Source organism: Acinonyx jubatus, chromosome X (genome assembly GCF_027475565.1).
Source record: "Acinonyx jubatus isolate Ajub_Pintada_27869175 chromosome X, VMU_Ajub_asm_v1.0, whole genome shotgun sequence".
NCBI lineage: Eukaryota > Metazoa > Chordata > Mammalia > Carnivora > Felidae > Acinonyx > Acinonyx jubatus.
Window position 1 is genome coordinate 98,602,398 of NC_069389.1, and position 15,066 is coordinate 98,617,463.

Sequence of the window (15,066 nt, forward strand, 5' to 3'; positions counted from 1 at the left end):
GGGCATCTGGGGGGTTCAGTGGGTTAAAAAAAGTCTGACTTCAGCTCATGTCATGATTTCATGGTCTGTGGGTTTGAGCCCCGCATCGGGCCCTGTGCTGACAGCTCAGAGCCTGGAGCCTGCTTCAGATTCTGTGTCTCCCTTTCTCTCTGCCCCTTCCTGCTCGTGTTGTCTGTCTGTCTGTCTCTCTCTCTCTCAAAAATAAACATTAAAAAACTTTTTATTAAAAAATAAAAAGAATTTTATGGTTTTAGCTTTTACATTCAGGTCTTTGATCCATTTTGAGTTAATTTTTATATATGTGTAAGGTAGGGGTCCTTTTAATTGTTTCTCATATCCTGTTGTCTCTGCCTTTAGTTTTAAGCAAGGTGACCTTGAGATACCTACAGGATATCCAAGTACATGGATATTAAAACCTGGAACTCACCTAAATAAGAGTAAAATTGTGGTGGGGGAAGCATCCAGAGAGATCATTAAAAAGGGTGCATCGATGAGGGAAGCGGAAGGTGAGCAGAAGGAGCCAACAAAACAAGCTGAAAAAAACAAAACAAAACGCGGACAGTAGAACCAGGAAAGAGCGCTGTCCAGCTGATCTCTGGACATCTCCACTTAAAAATCTCAAAAGCAGCTCAAATTCCGCATTTCTAAAAACCACCCTGACTGAATCCAGTCCTGCTCTCCGCCCCCCCAAGTTGGTTAATAGTTCCAGAGTTCACAGAGTTGCCCAGTAATTTGAGTCATTTTAAGCTCTTTGCTTTCCTTAATCCCTCTACATTTAATTAACCACCAGGTCTGATGAATTCAACCTTTTTAATATTGTCTAAAATCCACTGATTCTGCCCTAGTTTCTGCCCTTATTTCTCATCCAGATGCGTTAGTATTCTCATAAATGGTCTTTTGTCTGCATTATAACCTCCCAACAGAATTTTTCTTTATCAAACAGAAATCTTAAGTTACTTTCTTACTTCTTTTGTTACTTACCATATAATAGTTCTTATGGTCAAATCCTTTTCCAGTTTCTCTTTTTAAAAAACATTTATTGAGGGGTGCCTGGGTGGCTCAGTTGGTGAAGCAGCCAAGTCTTGATTTCGGCTCGGATCATAATCTCACAGTTCATGGGTTCGAGCCCCACCTAGGGCTCTGTGCTGACACTGCAGAGCCTGCTTGGGATTCTCTATCTCCCTCTCTCTCTGCCCCTCTCCTGCTCGCTTGCACACATGCTCACTCTCAATATAAATAAACTTAAAAAATTTAAAAATTAAAAACATTTATTGAAGTATAATCTGCATACAATAAAATGCATAAAATAGACCAATCTGAAGTATTCAACTCAGTGAATTTTAATATGCATTTATGTGTAGTCATCAGCCAAATCAAGATAATAAAACATTTCCACCATGCCCGAAACTCATTCAGGCCCCTTCCCAATCAGTATCTACCCCCAAGTTACGTTCTGACTTCTATTACCATAGGTTAGATTTGAACATTTTACAAATGTAATCATACAGTGTATTCCTTTGTTACTAGTTCATCATTATGATGACGTTTTGTTCATCTTATCTGTGAGATTCGTCCATATTGTCTGTGGCAGTGGTTTGTTTTTCCTTCTTGCTGTGTAGTATTGGAATATACCACAATTTACTTATCCATTCACCTGATGATAGACATTTGAGTTGTTTCCAGTTTGAGGCTATTATAAATGACACTGCTGTGAATATTCTTGTGGATGTCTTTGGTGGACCTTTGTACTTATTTTTAATACTCAGGAGTAGAATTGATGAATCAGAGGGTGTAAGTCTCTTTTTTTTTTTTTTTTTTAGCAGTTCCCTATATAACCTGTATTTTACTTTGAGTACCATTAAAGCGAATTTCTGTTCATTTTGTTGCCTTATCTAGTTCACCCCCCTTGGCTACAGAAACTAAGTCTCAGAGATAGGAAACTCACACACATTCAAAGTCACAGACTGGGACTTCCCTGTATTCCCCACAATTTTTCCAAAATAATTGCTAGTGACAAGGGAAAGACATCCACTCTTTAAGTACTTAGGTTAGTTAATGAGTACAGCTGATTTGATAAAGTTCTGATTTTCAAAGCACTTAACTTTTTCTTCTCAGTTTTACCTAATTGTTCACTGTTTCTTTAGTCTTTAAATCACCTAATCTCAATTCATAGTGCTACAAAATACATACTGCATTTTCAATTATAACATTCTGAAAGATTCTTCAGTGCTTAAATATTTTAAAATCTTCTTCCCAAAGTAGCTTTGATTTGCTGGTTAGCATTTTGGGTTTTTTTTGGTTTTTTTGAGGAGCGGGGCTTTGCTTGCTGCTTATATGTTTCTTTTTAACTATACTTTGCTGTTGAGTTGTGCTAATGAAAATAATTATTTAAATTCCACGTTCCCTTTTCTCACCAATTTTTATTTCAGATGATGCCATCTTCCAAGATCCTATGGTACAACAAGCTATACGAATGGGATTCAATTTCAGAGACATTAAGAAAGTAATGGAAGAAAAAATTCAGACATCTGGGAGCAACTATAAATCACTTGAGATTCTGGTTACAGACCTAGTGAGTGCTCAGAAAGACAGTACACAGGATGAACCAAGCCAGACCTCATTGCAGAAAGGTATGCGTGACTGTTTTTAAAAAGCAAGAAACACCTAACAGCACTTCCTTATGGCCAGCATCTTACATGACTTTGTGGCCCATTCATTTTTTTCCTTCTCACATCCCCCTTAGGATAAACATTTTTAAAGACTTTTTGACAATAAAAAATTCAAAAATACCCAAAAGTGGAGAAAGCCATATAATGAACTCTGACATACCCATCGATCAGATTCAATAATTGTCAACAGTTTTCCAATCTTGTTTGATTTCTTCCCCAACTTTTTTTGTTATGTATTTCAAAGAAAATTCCAGGCATCCCATACACCATTTACCTGTAAATAATATATATCTAACAGATAAGGATTTTTTAACATAATCTTAATACCATGTGTTAAGCAGTAACTTAAACTGTGCTCAGGTTAGGCTTGTAGATGGCTGCCTTCTCTGTGTGTCCTCACATGGCCGAGAAAGAGCACTCTGGTCTCTCTTCCTCTTATAGATACACTGAGTCCATGGGAAGTCTGGCTGGCTCAGTCAGTAGAGCATGTGACTCTTGATCTCCGAGTTGTGAGTTTGAGCCCCAGGTTGGGCATAGAGTTTACTTTAAGAATAAATACATACAGCGGCACCTGGGCAGATCAGTCAGTTAAGCATCTAACTCGATTTCAGCTCAGGTCATGATCTCATGGTTTGTGAGACCGAGCTGTGTCTTGGGATTCTCTCTCTCCCACCCTTTTCTGCCCCTACACTGTTTGTGCGCTCTCACTCTCTCTCTCTCAAAATATATGAATAAAACTTAAACAAATACATAGAAAGAAAGGAAGGAAAGAAGGAGAGAGAAAGCAAACTGATTCCATGAGGGGGTCCCACCCTTATGACCTCATCTAAATGTAATTACCTCCCGAAGGGCCACTCTGTGAGTACCATCACGTTGGGAGTTTGGGGCTTCAAAATACGAATTTTGGGGAGATACATTATTCCATAACATACTGTTACCCCATTTAAAAAATTACCAGTACTTCTATAATATCATCTGAAAATCAGTTGGTTTTAATTTTCCCCCTTGTCTTAAAACATTTTTTACAGTTGATTTCTTCTAATCGGGATCCAAGTAAGAGCCACTGATTTATTCATTTTAAGTGTGGGGGCACCTGGGTGACTCAGTTGATTAAATGCCCGACTCTTGATTTTGGTTCAGATAATGATCTCATGGTTCATGAGATCGAGCCCTGCTGACAGCATGGAGCCTACTTGGGATTCCCTCTCGTGTGCTGTCTCTTGTGCACTCTTTCAAAATAAATACTTAAAAAAAATTTTAGAGTGTGGGTTTGTGTTTTAGTTTAGATAAAGAACAAGAAAGGCTTTTATTGGGGCGCCTGGGTGGCTCAGTCGGTTAAGCATCCAGCTTCGGCTCAGGTCATGATCTCGCAGCTCATGAGTTTGAGCCTCGCATCAGGCTCTGTGCTGACAGCTTGGAGCCTGGAACCTGCTTCGGGTTCCGTGTCTCCCCCTGTCTCTGCCCCTCCCATGCTCATGCTCTGTCTCTCTGTATCTCTCAATAATGAGTAAATGTTGAAAATAAATTTTTTAAAAAAGGCTTTTATCACTGTGTATAGAATCTGTAAGTTTTGTAGTTGAAATGGATTTTGAATGTTCTGCACTTTTCATGTGGTGTGAACATATAAAAGTGCTATATTACTAAATAGAGCTTGAATGAGTGGCACTCTAACACTGTAAATCATATATTGGGGCGCCTGGGTGGCTCAGTCAGTTAAGCATCTGACTTTGGCTCAGGTCATGATCTCACTGTTTGTGGGTTCAAGCCCCACATCGGGCTCTGAGCTGTCAGCTGGAGCCTACTTTAGATTCTGTCTCCCTCTCTCTGTCCCTCCCCAACTCACACTCTGTTTCTCACAAGTAAATAAAAACATGAATTAAAGTAGGCTCCACACCCATCATGGGGCTTAGACTCAAGAACCCTGACATCAAGAGTCACATTGTCTACCAACTGAGCCAGCCAGGCATCCCTAGAAAGTGTATTAAATAATGTGCAAGAGAATCATATGAACTCCCTTTAGGAAAAAAATTTAAAAATACAGGTTCCTTCTTTAAGGATGATAGCTACTCTAGTGTTTGACAGCAACATTGAAGGTTAAAAGGTTTCAAATTGTGAATACATTTTGGGTACTGAGTTACATTGTGATAATCACTGGTCTCTGAGGTGTGCCTGGGTGGCTCAGTTGGTTGAGTGTCCGACTCTTGATCCCAGGGTCGTGGGATCAAGCCCCGCATTGGGCTCTTCGCTGAGTGTGGAGCCTACTTGGGACTATCTCTCTCCCTCTAAAAAATAAAAAAATAATAATAATCTTTGTTCTCTGAGCTGTTAACCACCTCTTCCAAAGGTTGAAAATTCTTCCAGTGCTAATAAACCTTAAAGTTTACTAATTTTTTTTTTTTTTACATTAATGACCCTTTTAGGGTGCCTGGCTGACTTAGTTGGAAGAACATGTAACTCTTGATCTCAGAGTTCTGAGTTCAAGCCCCATTTTGGGTGTGGAGCTTACTTAAAAAAATAGACCCTTTTGATCTTTAAGTTATTTCAAATGCTTCTAAAACATTATTCAGATAATTATCTCAGTCAAAAACCAGTATGATTTTAATGGCTTTTAAAATTAGATCAGTTGATATAAAACATGCAGCAGAAAGCTTACCACCCTTTTCCTAACGATGCGTTTATTTAAAACCTGTAATAGCTCCACTTGTCTTGGAGATGGTAAAATGGACCACTGACTCAGTCATCTTTCTACTGCAATAGAAATTCAAGTGATTGTATCATTTTTCCTTGCGTCTTAACCATAACTCAAGTTTGACAGTTGAAGTGTTAGCTTTTACACCTGAAGGCATTGAATGCAACAGAATGAGTTAGTGGGGTGTAGCAGTGGGGGGCAGGGACAGAGTGCACTGGGGAGTGTCTGTTTTCTAGCCAGCAGGAGGCCTTGGCGGCTCCTATAATCACTGAGACCACAGCAAGCTCGGATGGTGTGGGAAGCAGGGTCTCAGCAAAGGGCAGCTCTCAGAGGCAGGAATTGACCTCTCCTTAGTCTCACTAAATTGCGACGCAGGGTCACTGATACAGGCTGTCTTCTCACACTAGGGCTGCTGCATATTCCTCTTCTCAAAGCCTGAGGAGGAAAGACTGGCGCTAGGAATCTTTATACAAAATAGAAGGCAGGTCTAATTGAAGTCGAGCAGGTGGAAGTTATTAGAAAAACTACACTGTATTGCTTACCGAGAAATCCTGCATCCAGTGCTAGCTTTTATCCCAATGGCTGTGTGACAGAGAATGTCCTAGTAAATGGTCTTCTAAAAATAGTACCAAATAGTATCTTTCATTCTTTCTTTTTCAAGATTACATAGTGTGCTGTAAAGCCCTTTACTTCTAAAGTGCTTATTTTAACCTTTATGTATGTATTACTGTATATAAAAATCAACTACCGTACATATTTCTTATCAACCTGTCCACATGGATCTGCTCTGATAGTAACATGAGTAACATCAGTTTATTCTAGAAATGGGTTTTTTTAAGTTTTTATTTTTTTTTCTAAGTAATCTCTCTACCCAGCATGGGGCTCAAACTGCCAACCTTGAAATCAAGAGTTGCTCCACCGACTCAGTCAGCCAGGTGCCCCATATTCTAGAAAGTTTTAAATAATGTAGTAAAAATATTAGCAAATACCATCCAAAGTTATCTAGGTCTTGCCTTCATAGTTCACGTGCCAGGAACCTCCTGACCTAGAAGAAAGCCTTGTAGAAAGTTGAAGGGGAAAGGCACGAAGTGAAGGATGTAGAATCCAATATTGGCTTTAAGGCTTGAATGAACTATAATTTTCAGAGGTAAACTATTGGTCTGAGGGGGTAAAACCATCTGAGTTAAGTGGCTGTACATAAGGCCAAAACGAGGTACAGAAGGTTGATGATAACAGTGGTTGGTAGGCCTCACATTTCATTTTCCTGTGGTCTGTAAAATGGAATCACAAACCATCAGAGCCAGAATGAACCTGAAAGATCATATAATAACTTTCATCGCTTCAGTGAGAAAACTGAAGCTAGTTATGCTGTTGCCCAGCGTCATTCAGATAGCTGGGAATAAAACTCAGGTTTCCTTATTTTTTTAAGAGAGAGAGAGCAAGGGGTACTGAGGATCTGAAGTGGGCTCTGTGCTGACAGCAGAGAGCCCCAATGCGGGCTCTGACTCGTGAACCCAGAGGTCAGGTCATGACCTGAGCCAGAGTCTGCCGCTTAGCTGACTGAGCCACCCAGGCGCCCCCAGCGTTCCTTAAAAACATTTTTTATGGAGCATTTGGGTGGCTTAGTTAAGCCTCCAACTTTTGCTTTCGGCTAAAGTCATGATCTCACAGTCAATAGATCGAGCCCCACGTCACACTTGGTGAGGAGTACAGAACCTGCTTGAGATCCTCTCTCTCTCTCTTTCTGCCCATCCCCCATTTGTGCTCATGTACTCCCCTCTAAATAAATAAACTTAAAAAAGTTTAAGGTTTTAAGTATACAGTTCAATAGTGTTGAGTACATTGACATTGTGTACCCACTCTCCATAGCTCTTCTTGTCTACACAACCGAAACTCTGTCCCTGTTAAACACCTCCCCATCCCTTCTCACCCTTAAATCCATCTTGTGAACTCCTCCTTCCCAGCTCCACTGAGAGGTCATTCTTTCAGGCTTACCCCCATACCCAGAGTAGCGTTCTGAAGCTCCCTCTTCTCGATTTTACCTGCTATTAGAGCATTTGTAACATTGTTTTCTGTCCTGCCCATTAGACTAAGCTTTTTGAGGACAGGCACTTGATCTTATCTCTGATGCATTCTATGTTTGAGCATAGGTTTGATTATGCCCTCTAGGTTGCTTTTTAAGAAGAAAGAGATTTAAAAAAAGAAGAAGGAGAAAGAGATTAAATAATACTTTCCCTCCACCCCTAGTCAGGCATACCTCTCCAAAGCGCAAATCTCCTCCTCTCTCTCTCCTCCTGGCTCCCAGCGTCCTCAGGAACAAGTCCAAACTCCTTTACATGGGTGGCCAAATCTTTCTTTTTAATGTTTATTTATTTTGAGAGAGAGACCATGAGCAGGGGATGGGCAGAGAGAGAGAGAGAGAAAGAGAGAATCCCAGGCAGGGTCTGCACGGTCAGCGCAGAGTCTGATACGAGGCTTGAACTCCAGAACTGTGAGGTCATGACCTGAGTCGAGGTCAAGAGTTGGACGCCTAACCAACTGAGCGGCCCAGGCGCCCATGGGTTTCCAAATCTCCATGACTGGGCCCCTGTTAACCTTCTATAGCCTCTTGTCATGCTGTTTCCCTGTGACTCTCTTCCCAAGCCTTACCCGTGTACTTGCACGTCTGGTTCTGTCCCTCCTCCTGGAGCCAGCTTATGCCATTTCCCCTGCCTAGACACTCTTCTCCCACCGCCTCCATCCCCCAGGGCCTTCTCTCTCTCTCCTTCCTAGTTAACTCCTCATCCTTTAGGACCCAGTTTAAGTATCATTTCCTCCAGGAGGCCTTCCATTTATGTGTGTGTGCACATACTCCAGCACACGCTTGCACCTTTCCTGTGTTCTTGATAACACATTGTAATTGCCTTTATCCTTACGCTCTCTTATAATTTCCTGTCTACTTGTGTTTCTTGTCTATGAACGATTAGGGGCCTGGGGTCTAGATATGTTAATTATTGTATCTCTAGTCCCTAGAACCTAGTTAAGTGTTGAGTAAATACTTATTGAATGAAACTCAACCACAGTTTCCCAGACTTGTTTTCAAAATAGTATTCCCCAGCATGTTAAAAGGAATGTGGTGACAAAGGAGCTCTGTAGTTAAATAGGGACATGCATTGTGATTTTCTAAGAGGGACATATACTGTGTTGTACTGTCCTGTACTTCATAGCAGTGGTTCCCAATCGCCAGTGTGTGCAAGCCCAGAAATTGTTGTTGTATAAAACCATATCTGTTTCTTTTTGCATACTTTAATTTCAGAACAAAATAAAAAATAAAACCAACCCTAGAAATTTTAGATTTAGTGAATGGAGCCTAGCAATCTAGTGTTTAAAAATGCCCTGGGGCGCCTGGGTGGCTCAGTCAGTTAAGTGTCAGACTCTTGATTTCTGCTCAGGTCATAATTTCACGGTTCAGTGGGATCGAGCCCCACGTCTGGCTCTGCACTGATGGCACGGGGCCCGCTTGGGATTCTCTCTCCTCCCTCCCTCTCTGCTCTTCCCCTGCTCAAGCTTTCTCTGTCTTTCAAAATAGAAGAAACATTTTTTAAAAATGCCCCAAGTGATTCTCGTGTGAGGCCAGATTTGGAAACCACACGTATACAAAGATTACAAAGATTGTTAAAATACGTAATGCCTTTGGAATAGTATCTAGCACATAGTAATAAGTACTGTATTATTGTTAACTGCTGCCATCATTGAGGTTGTGGTCATTACAGTTACTACGGCCACAAAACACATTTTTGTAACATATTTAACATTTCACAAAACCTAGTTTGGGAAAAGCTGAATTAAGCAAGTACCTTAGTGCCACCTGTGTGCTGATGTCACCCAGATCTCTGTCTCTAGCCCTGACTTCAGACCTCAAAACATGGCTGTCCAGTGACATTTTATGTACGGATGCCCTGCAGACATCTCAAAAATAACTTGAAAAATGCCAAGCCAGTACCTCCTTCTAGATTTCCTTTTGGCATTCCCATCCCCTTGCCAGCCACACTAGAAGTCTTAGAATCAACCCGTTTCATATTTTTTCTCCCCCCCGGCCATCTAGTCAATCACCAAATCCTCCTAGTCTCACTTCAGAAGTGTCCCTCAGACCCATCCATCCGCTTCCGCTTTCGGGGTGAGCCATAGCCTTTCCATGTGTCCCTTCTTTTACTTCACCCTCGCTTCTCTGCCGGGCAAGTCGCCGGCCATGTGTAAATGTCACTCTTCCACATCACCCAGGTCCCCACCGCACAGCCACCAGCCCAGGAAGCCCTCCCCGGTGCATCTGAACAGAAGAACTTGGCCTCTCATCTTGTCCCAGAGTCCTTTATACATAGTTTATTATAGCACTTATCACTCTGTACTTTGTGCTTCCCTGCACAGCCTCCGCTCCCGTCCTTCTCTCCCCCGGCACACCAGCTACTCAGGAACAGGTGTCCCACGTGAGTCTTCCTGTCTCCCCGCACCTGATTGGTGCCTGGCACGTAGTAGGGGTTCACGTTGTTTCAGTCAATGTCGGCAGCTAAGGAAGTCTAAAATTAACCCATTTCTTTTCTCTTTGTGCAGAGATTAGTGCCGAAGAGCAGCTAAGGCTCCTGCAAGAGGAGAAGCTTTGCAAAATCTGTATGGATAGAAATATTGCTGTGGTTTTTATTCCTTGTGGACATCTGGTCACTTGTAAACAATGTGCTGAAGCAGTTGACAAATGTCCCATGTGCTACACAATCATTACTTTCAAGCAAAAAATTTTTATGTCTTAATCTAACTCTACAGTTAGGCGCATTATGTTTTTCTCATTACCCTGATTGAGTGTGTGATGTGAACCGACTTTAAGTAATCAGCATTGAATGCCATTAACATTTGCTACCAAGTAGACAAAATGTAAAGTACGCTGCTCTAGTTTGTAATCTAAAATACGAATTTCTGGATTGGATTTGGGGGAGATATTAGCTATGTTATATATCTTATTTTTTTTACTGTTATTTAATTGAAAGCTAGGCTAAGCATCATATTGTAACTGACTGCAGTATGTATTTGTAGTACACTAACTTGGTTTCTAAGTGTAAGTGAATTAATCAACTGAATTTCTCATTCTTTTCATATAGGCTTAACAAATGGAGCATTCTGTGTAAACGTGGAGATTAGAGTTAATCTCCCCAATCACATAATTTGTTTTGTGTGAAAAAGGAATGAACTGTTCCACACTGGTGGAAAGATAGAGATTATTTTTAGATGTTTGTCTTTGTGTTTTAGGATTCTGTCCATTCTCTTTTAAAATTACACACACGTGCTTGGGTGGGTGATTTAAAAAAATGATTTTGCCATTGTCAAAAGGGTATTTAAGGATAGAATAGCATGTAGCCAACACGTACTGACATGGAAAGATGTCAGAGCTACATTAAGTGTAAAAGGAAGTGGCAAAACACTATGTATAGAATGAGCCAGATGAAAGTGTGTGTGTTTTGTATTTGTATAGAACAAAAGATTTGAGAAGATGATGCATCAAATTGTTAATTGTGGTTTCTCTTGATGGGAAGGGGTGGGGGGGGGGGGGTTGCAGGGGCCTTTCACTTTCTTTTTTTTTTTTTCATTTTGTTCTGTTTGAATTTTTTATAAGTATGTATTACTTTTGTAATCAGAATTTTTAGAAAGTATTTTACTGATTTAAAGGCTTAGGCATGTTCAAACGCCTGCAAAACTACTTATTGCTCAGCTTTAGTTTTTCTAATCCAGGAAGGCAGAGCAGTTAACCTTTTTGGTGCCAATGTGAAATTTAAATGTTTTTATGTTTTTTCCTGCTTTGTGGATGAAAAATATTTCTGAGTGGTAGTTTTCTGACAGGTAGACCATGTCTTCTTCTCTTGTTTCAAAATAAATATTCCTGATTTTGTAAAATGAAATATAAAATATGTCTCAGATCTTCCAATTAATTAGTAAGGATTCAGCCTTAATCCTTGCTAGTTTAAGCCTGCCTAAGTCACTTTACTAAAAGATCTTTGTTAACCCAGTATTTTAAACATCTGTCAGCTTATGTAGGAAAAAGTAGACGCATGTTTGTACACTGCTTGTAGTTAGAGTGACAGCTTTCTGTGTTGAGGTTCCCATATGGTCTTGTATCTTAAAGTTTCATGTGCGTTTTTACTGTTAGGATAATTAAGATGTATATAGGACAAAATGTCAAGTCTTGACCTAATTGTTTTCTTTTCTTGATTAGTAATAGTAGTGGATACTTCTGAAATGTTCTCTCAAGATCCTTAAAATCTCTTGGAAATTGTACATTATTGACAGGAAAGCGAGAATACTTGCTTAAATCTTAAAATAAAATTTGAATAGGAGTCAATATAGATAAAAAATGGAAGTTTAACAGTGCTTCCTAGAACACCCAGGGTTTTCTTAATAGGATTCTTAAACTGACCTGTCACAGAGGTGAGTGAGGCATTTTACTGCAGAGAAACATTTGAGAGTGAAATTTCAAGGTTCTGTTTTCATTGTATATTCTAAGAGAAAGAGTACCGTCATGTTCTCCTAACCTCTGTCGATGACAGTTTTCAGTGATACTCATTTAAGGCATTGCGAATTTCAGTGAGAACTTTTTAAATTAAATACTGACTGCCCTGTTCTTGTTCCGTTGTGTAAGTTCCCACTTCTTTACCTTCTGCACATCCTCTCAGGTGTAGTTATATACTCATTAAGTTAAATTTTACATATGTAGTCTAAGCTTGGGATTTAAATGATAAGGGGAGAAAAGTGTTAACATGTTTTAAATGCATTTTCCAGAACGTGTCAGCTCCGAGGCAGGTAGTTAGTTCAATCTAGTTGTTGGCCAAGGACTGAATTGTTTTAACATAAGGCTTTTCCTGTTCTGGGAGCCTCAGTTCATTTAAAACTCTTCTTTTTAAAACTTGTATGTTTAGAGTTAAGAAAGACCTTTTTTTTTCTCCCTGTGAGCTGTGAAATGTAATGCATGAAGCTGATGTGGCTAACAAGTTTAAGAATTGTTTAGAAATGCTGTTGCTTCAGACCCTGAAATCACTCCACACTCCAACTTCTAATCAAATTTTTTAAAAGACTTACCGATGTTTGTGTTCTCACTATAAAAAGCACTGGATCCTTTCCATCCGGTTGTGCAAAAAAAATGATCACTCGCAAGGTCACAAATACAACCAGATGCAAATCTGTGCCTCCCCTTTCCCAAAATAGGTCTCCATATCTACATGTAGACATTCCTTTTCTGCTCTAGAGTCCACGCTAAAGATTAAGAAGTCACCACCTATTTTACTACATTTCAGTCACGTGAAGAGTCAAGTTGTTCCGTGATAAGTAGTTCTCTTTATTCGTAATAATTTGGTGTGCTGATCAAAAGCCTTGTTTCAATTTTTGAAAAATGGGTTTAATGTTTATAAAGTAAACTCCCAGTTTCTTAATTAACGGTTTTGTATTGCCTTCACTGCTAAATTTGGATTTTTGGGGTTTGTTTTCCCTTTTGACTAGGGGCTGAGGTGGGGTAGGGTGGGTGTAATGGGTGTGTATAATATGATTTGGCCCTGCATGTTATGATCTTGTTTTTGTTGTTACATTATTTAAATCTTGGTGGTTCTGTTCCCATTTTCATTCTAGTGGATAAAATTGGAATTTTGAACTCTCTGAATGGAGACTGCCATCACGCCATCAGTTGCATGTGTGGGACTCCTTAGGCCCAAATCATCGATTTGTGTCCTGATTACCCAGGTGCTGAATAGGAGGGGGAAGGGGTGGAGGAACGGGAGAGCTAGGGTAGGCTTTTCATTTCCCCTAGAGAAATAAGAAAACGAGAGGGGATATTTGACAGAGGTAGTTATTTTTAGCCAACTCTGCTGTAAAAAAGAGCTGGGCGCTGGGGTGGCTCAGGCAGTTAAGTGTCTGACTTTCAGTTTCGGCTCAGGTCATGATCTCACGGTTTGTGGGTTCGAGCCCCGCATCGGGCTCTCCGCTGACAGTGTGGAACCCTGCTTGGGATTCTCTGTCTCCCCCTCTCCCTGCCCCTTCCCTGCTTGCATTCTCTTCTGTCTCTCAAAAATAAATGAACATTTTTTTTTAAAGATTAAAAAGAGCTATTTCTTCCCCTATCTTACAAAATTATGAGAGTTCAGGGGAGACTGTGTATGTAAAATACCTGCTACAAATGTTAATTCCCTTCCTAGCACACCCTCGCCCATCATGGGTTTGCCTTGACTCTGGAAATTTGGGCCACCGCTTAGATGATAACTCTTTCAGTGACTCTTAACTCCTCTTTTTTTGGTGTTTCTCATAGTTAAGATGTAAATTATAATAAATAGGTCAAGTCCTTAAAAATATTTAAGTTCCTTTTTTAAAAAATTTGAAAAAACTGTTCTTATCAAATTCAGGTGAGCTTTCCTAATAGAAACAACTGGCTTATTCCCACTTTCATAATCAGTTTCAGTTTGACTCTTGTACACTTAGCACAATGTGAATTTCATTAGCGGCCTAATAGAATCATAGAGGGTCAGAGCTAGAAGTGACCTTAGAGAGTATCTGATTCATCCCCCTCATTTCACAGGTGAGGCAGCTGAGGCTCAAAAGTGAAGTGATTTACTCAAAGCTGTATAGCTAATTAGTGGCAGCCCAGACTGGGACATAGTTTGAAGGTGAAAAACTTCAAGTTACCTCTCCTGGGAGGTCTCAGATGTTTATTTTTTCAACTCTTCTTTCTTCTATACCGTAGCTTTCACTACATATTAAATGACACTTTATGACTAATACCATAGGACAATCTTTTAAATACATATATCTTCAAATTGTACAATACTACATTAATGTTTTGGGTGGTAAGATTCTATTTTGATGACTAATGTTTGCAGATATGCATATAGTTTTTTTTGGCATTTACTACATTCTTATTGTGTATCATTAATGTAACATTTAAGATTATATAAGTATATTATGTCATTTTCTCTATGCTTAGTAACAAATTTGCATTTTCAATTTGCTGTAATAAAGGCTTTAATGTAATTTTTATTAGAAGATTTTGCATTTTTTTCATTACTGTTATATTTTATCTAATCTGACAGAATGACAGGTTCTTATGTCATTGTATTAGTGTTGTGAATAATCATGTGAAATGTTTTGAGATAGAGTGCTATATTTGTGAATATAATTTTATGGCTTTTTTCATTTAGTAGAAACCTTTCCATCAGTATGGAAAACTAAGAAAATTGCTTTCCACTGTATAATCTGGCAGTCATCATAGATTAAAGCTTATTTTTCTGTGAATAAAACTTATTCAATAAAGCACTATTCTTTAAAATGGTACCATATTACTTTGTATTTATTTTACTTTCTCAGAAAAGCTGAGATAGCCTTCTTAAAAATAGGCAAATGAAACCCAACTATAACATGTATTTTCTGCCATTGGACCAGGCATTAAGGTACGCATCAAGTCATGGCATGTTAAAACAGACATCTGTTTTCATATTAATTTGTAGAATTCTGTCTGTGCATGAAAAGCACAGTTTTGAAGATGTATAAAAACATGAACTATAGTAACACCCCCTCTCCACAAAGATTGGCCTGTTTGTCCCAAGGGATCATATAGTCACCATAACAAATCTCGAACAAATCATTTAAATGCAGTCTACCTTTCTTCATACATGTCAACTATACTCTCAGTGAATATTGATAAAGATGTGA

The 15,066-nt window shown here is 39.4% G+C and overlaps 1 protein-coding gene across 4 annotated transcripts in view; it reads left to right on the forward strand.

The window, feature by feature from the left end:
- XIAP (X-linked inhibitor of apoptosis) overlaps positions 1-14,686 on the forward strand; it is a 48,661-nt gene extending 33,975 nt beyond the window's left edge. For all 4 annotated transcript variants that reach the window (XM_027054202.2, XM_027054203.2, XM_053201629.1 and 1 more), the window contains exons 6-7: positions 2,430-2,630; positions 9,946-14,686. In XM_027054202.2, coding sequence (XP_026910003.1) covers positions 2,430-2,630; positions 9,946-10,139 — 395 coding nt within the window. In that variant the 3' untranslated portion in view covers positions 10,140-14,686. The remainder of the gene's footprint in view (positions 1-2,429; positions 2,631-9,945) is intronic.
- The last annotated feature ends 380 nt before the right edge of the window (positions 14,687-15,066 follow it).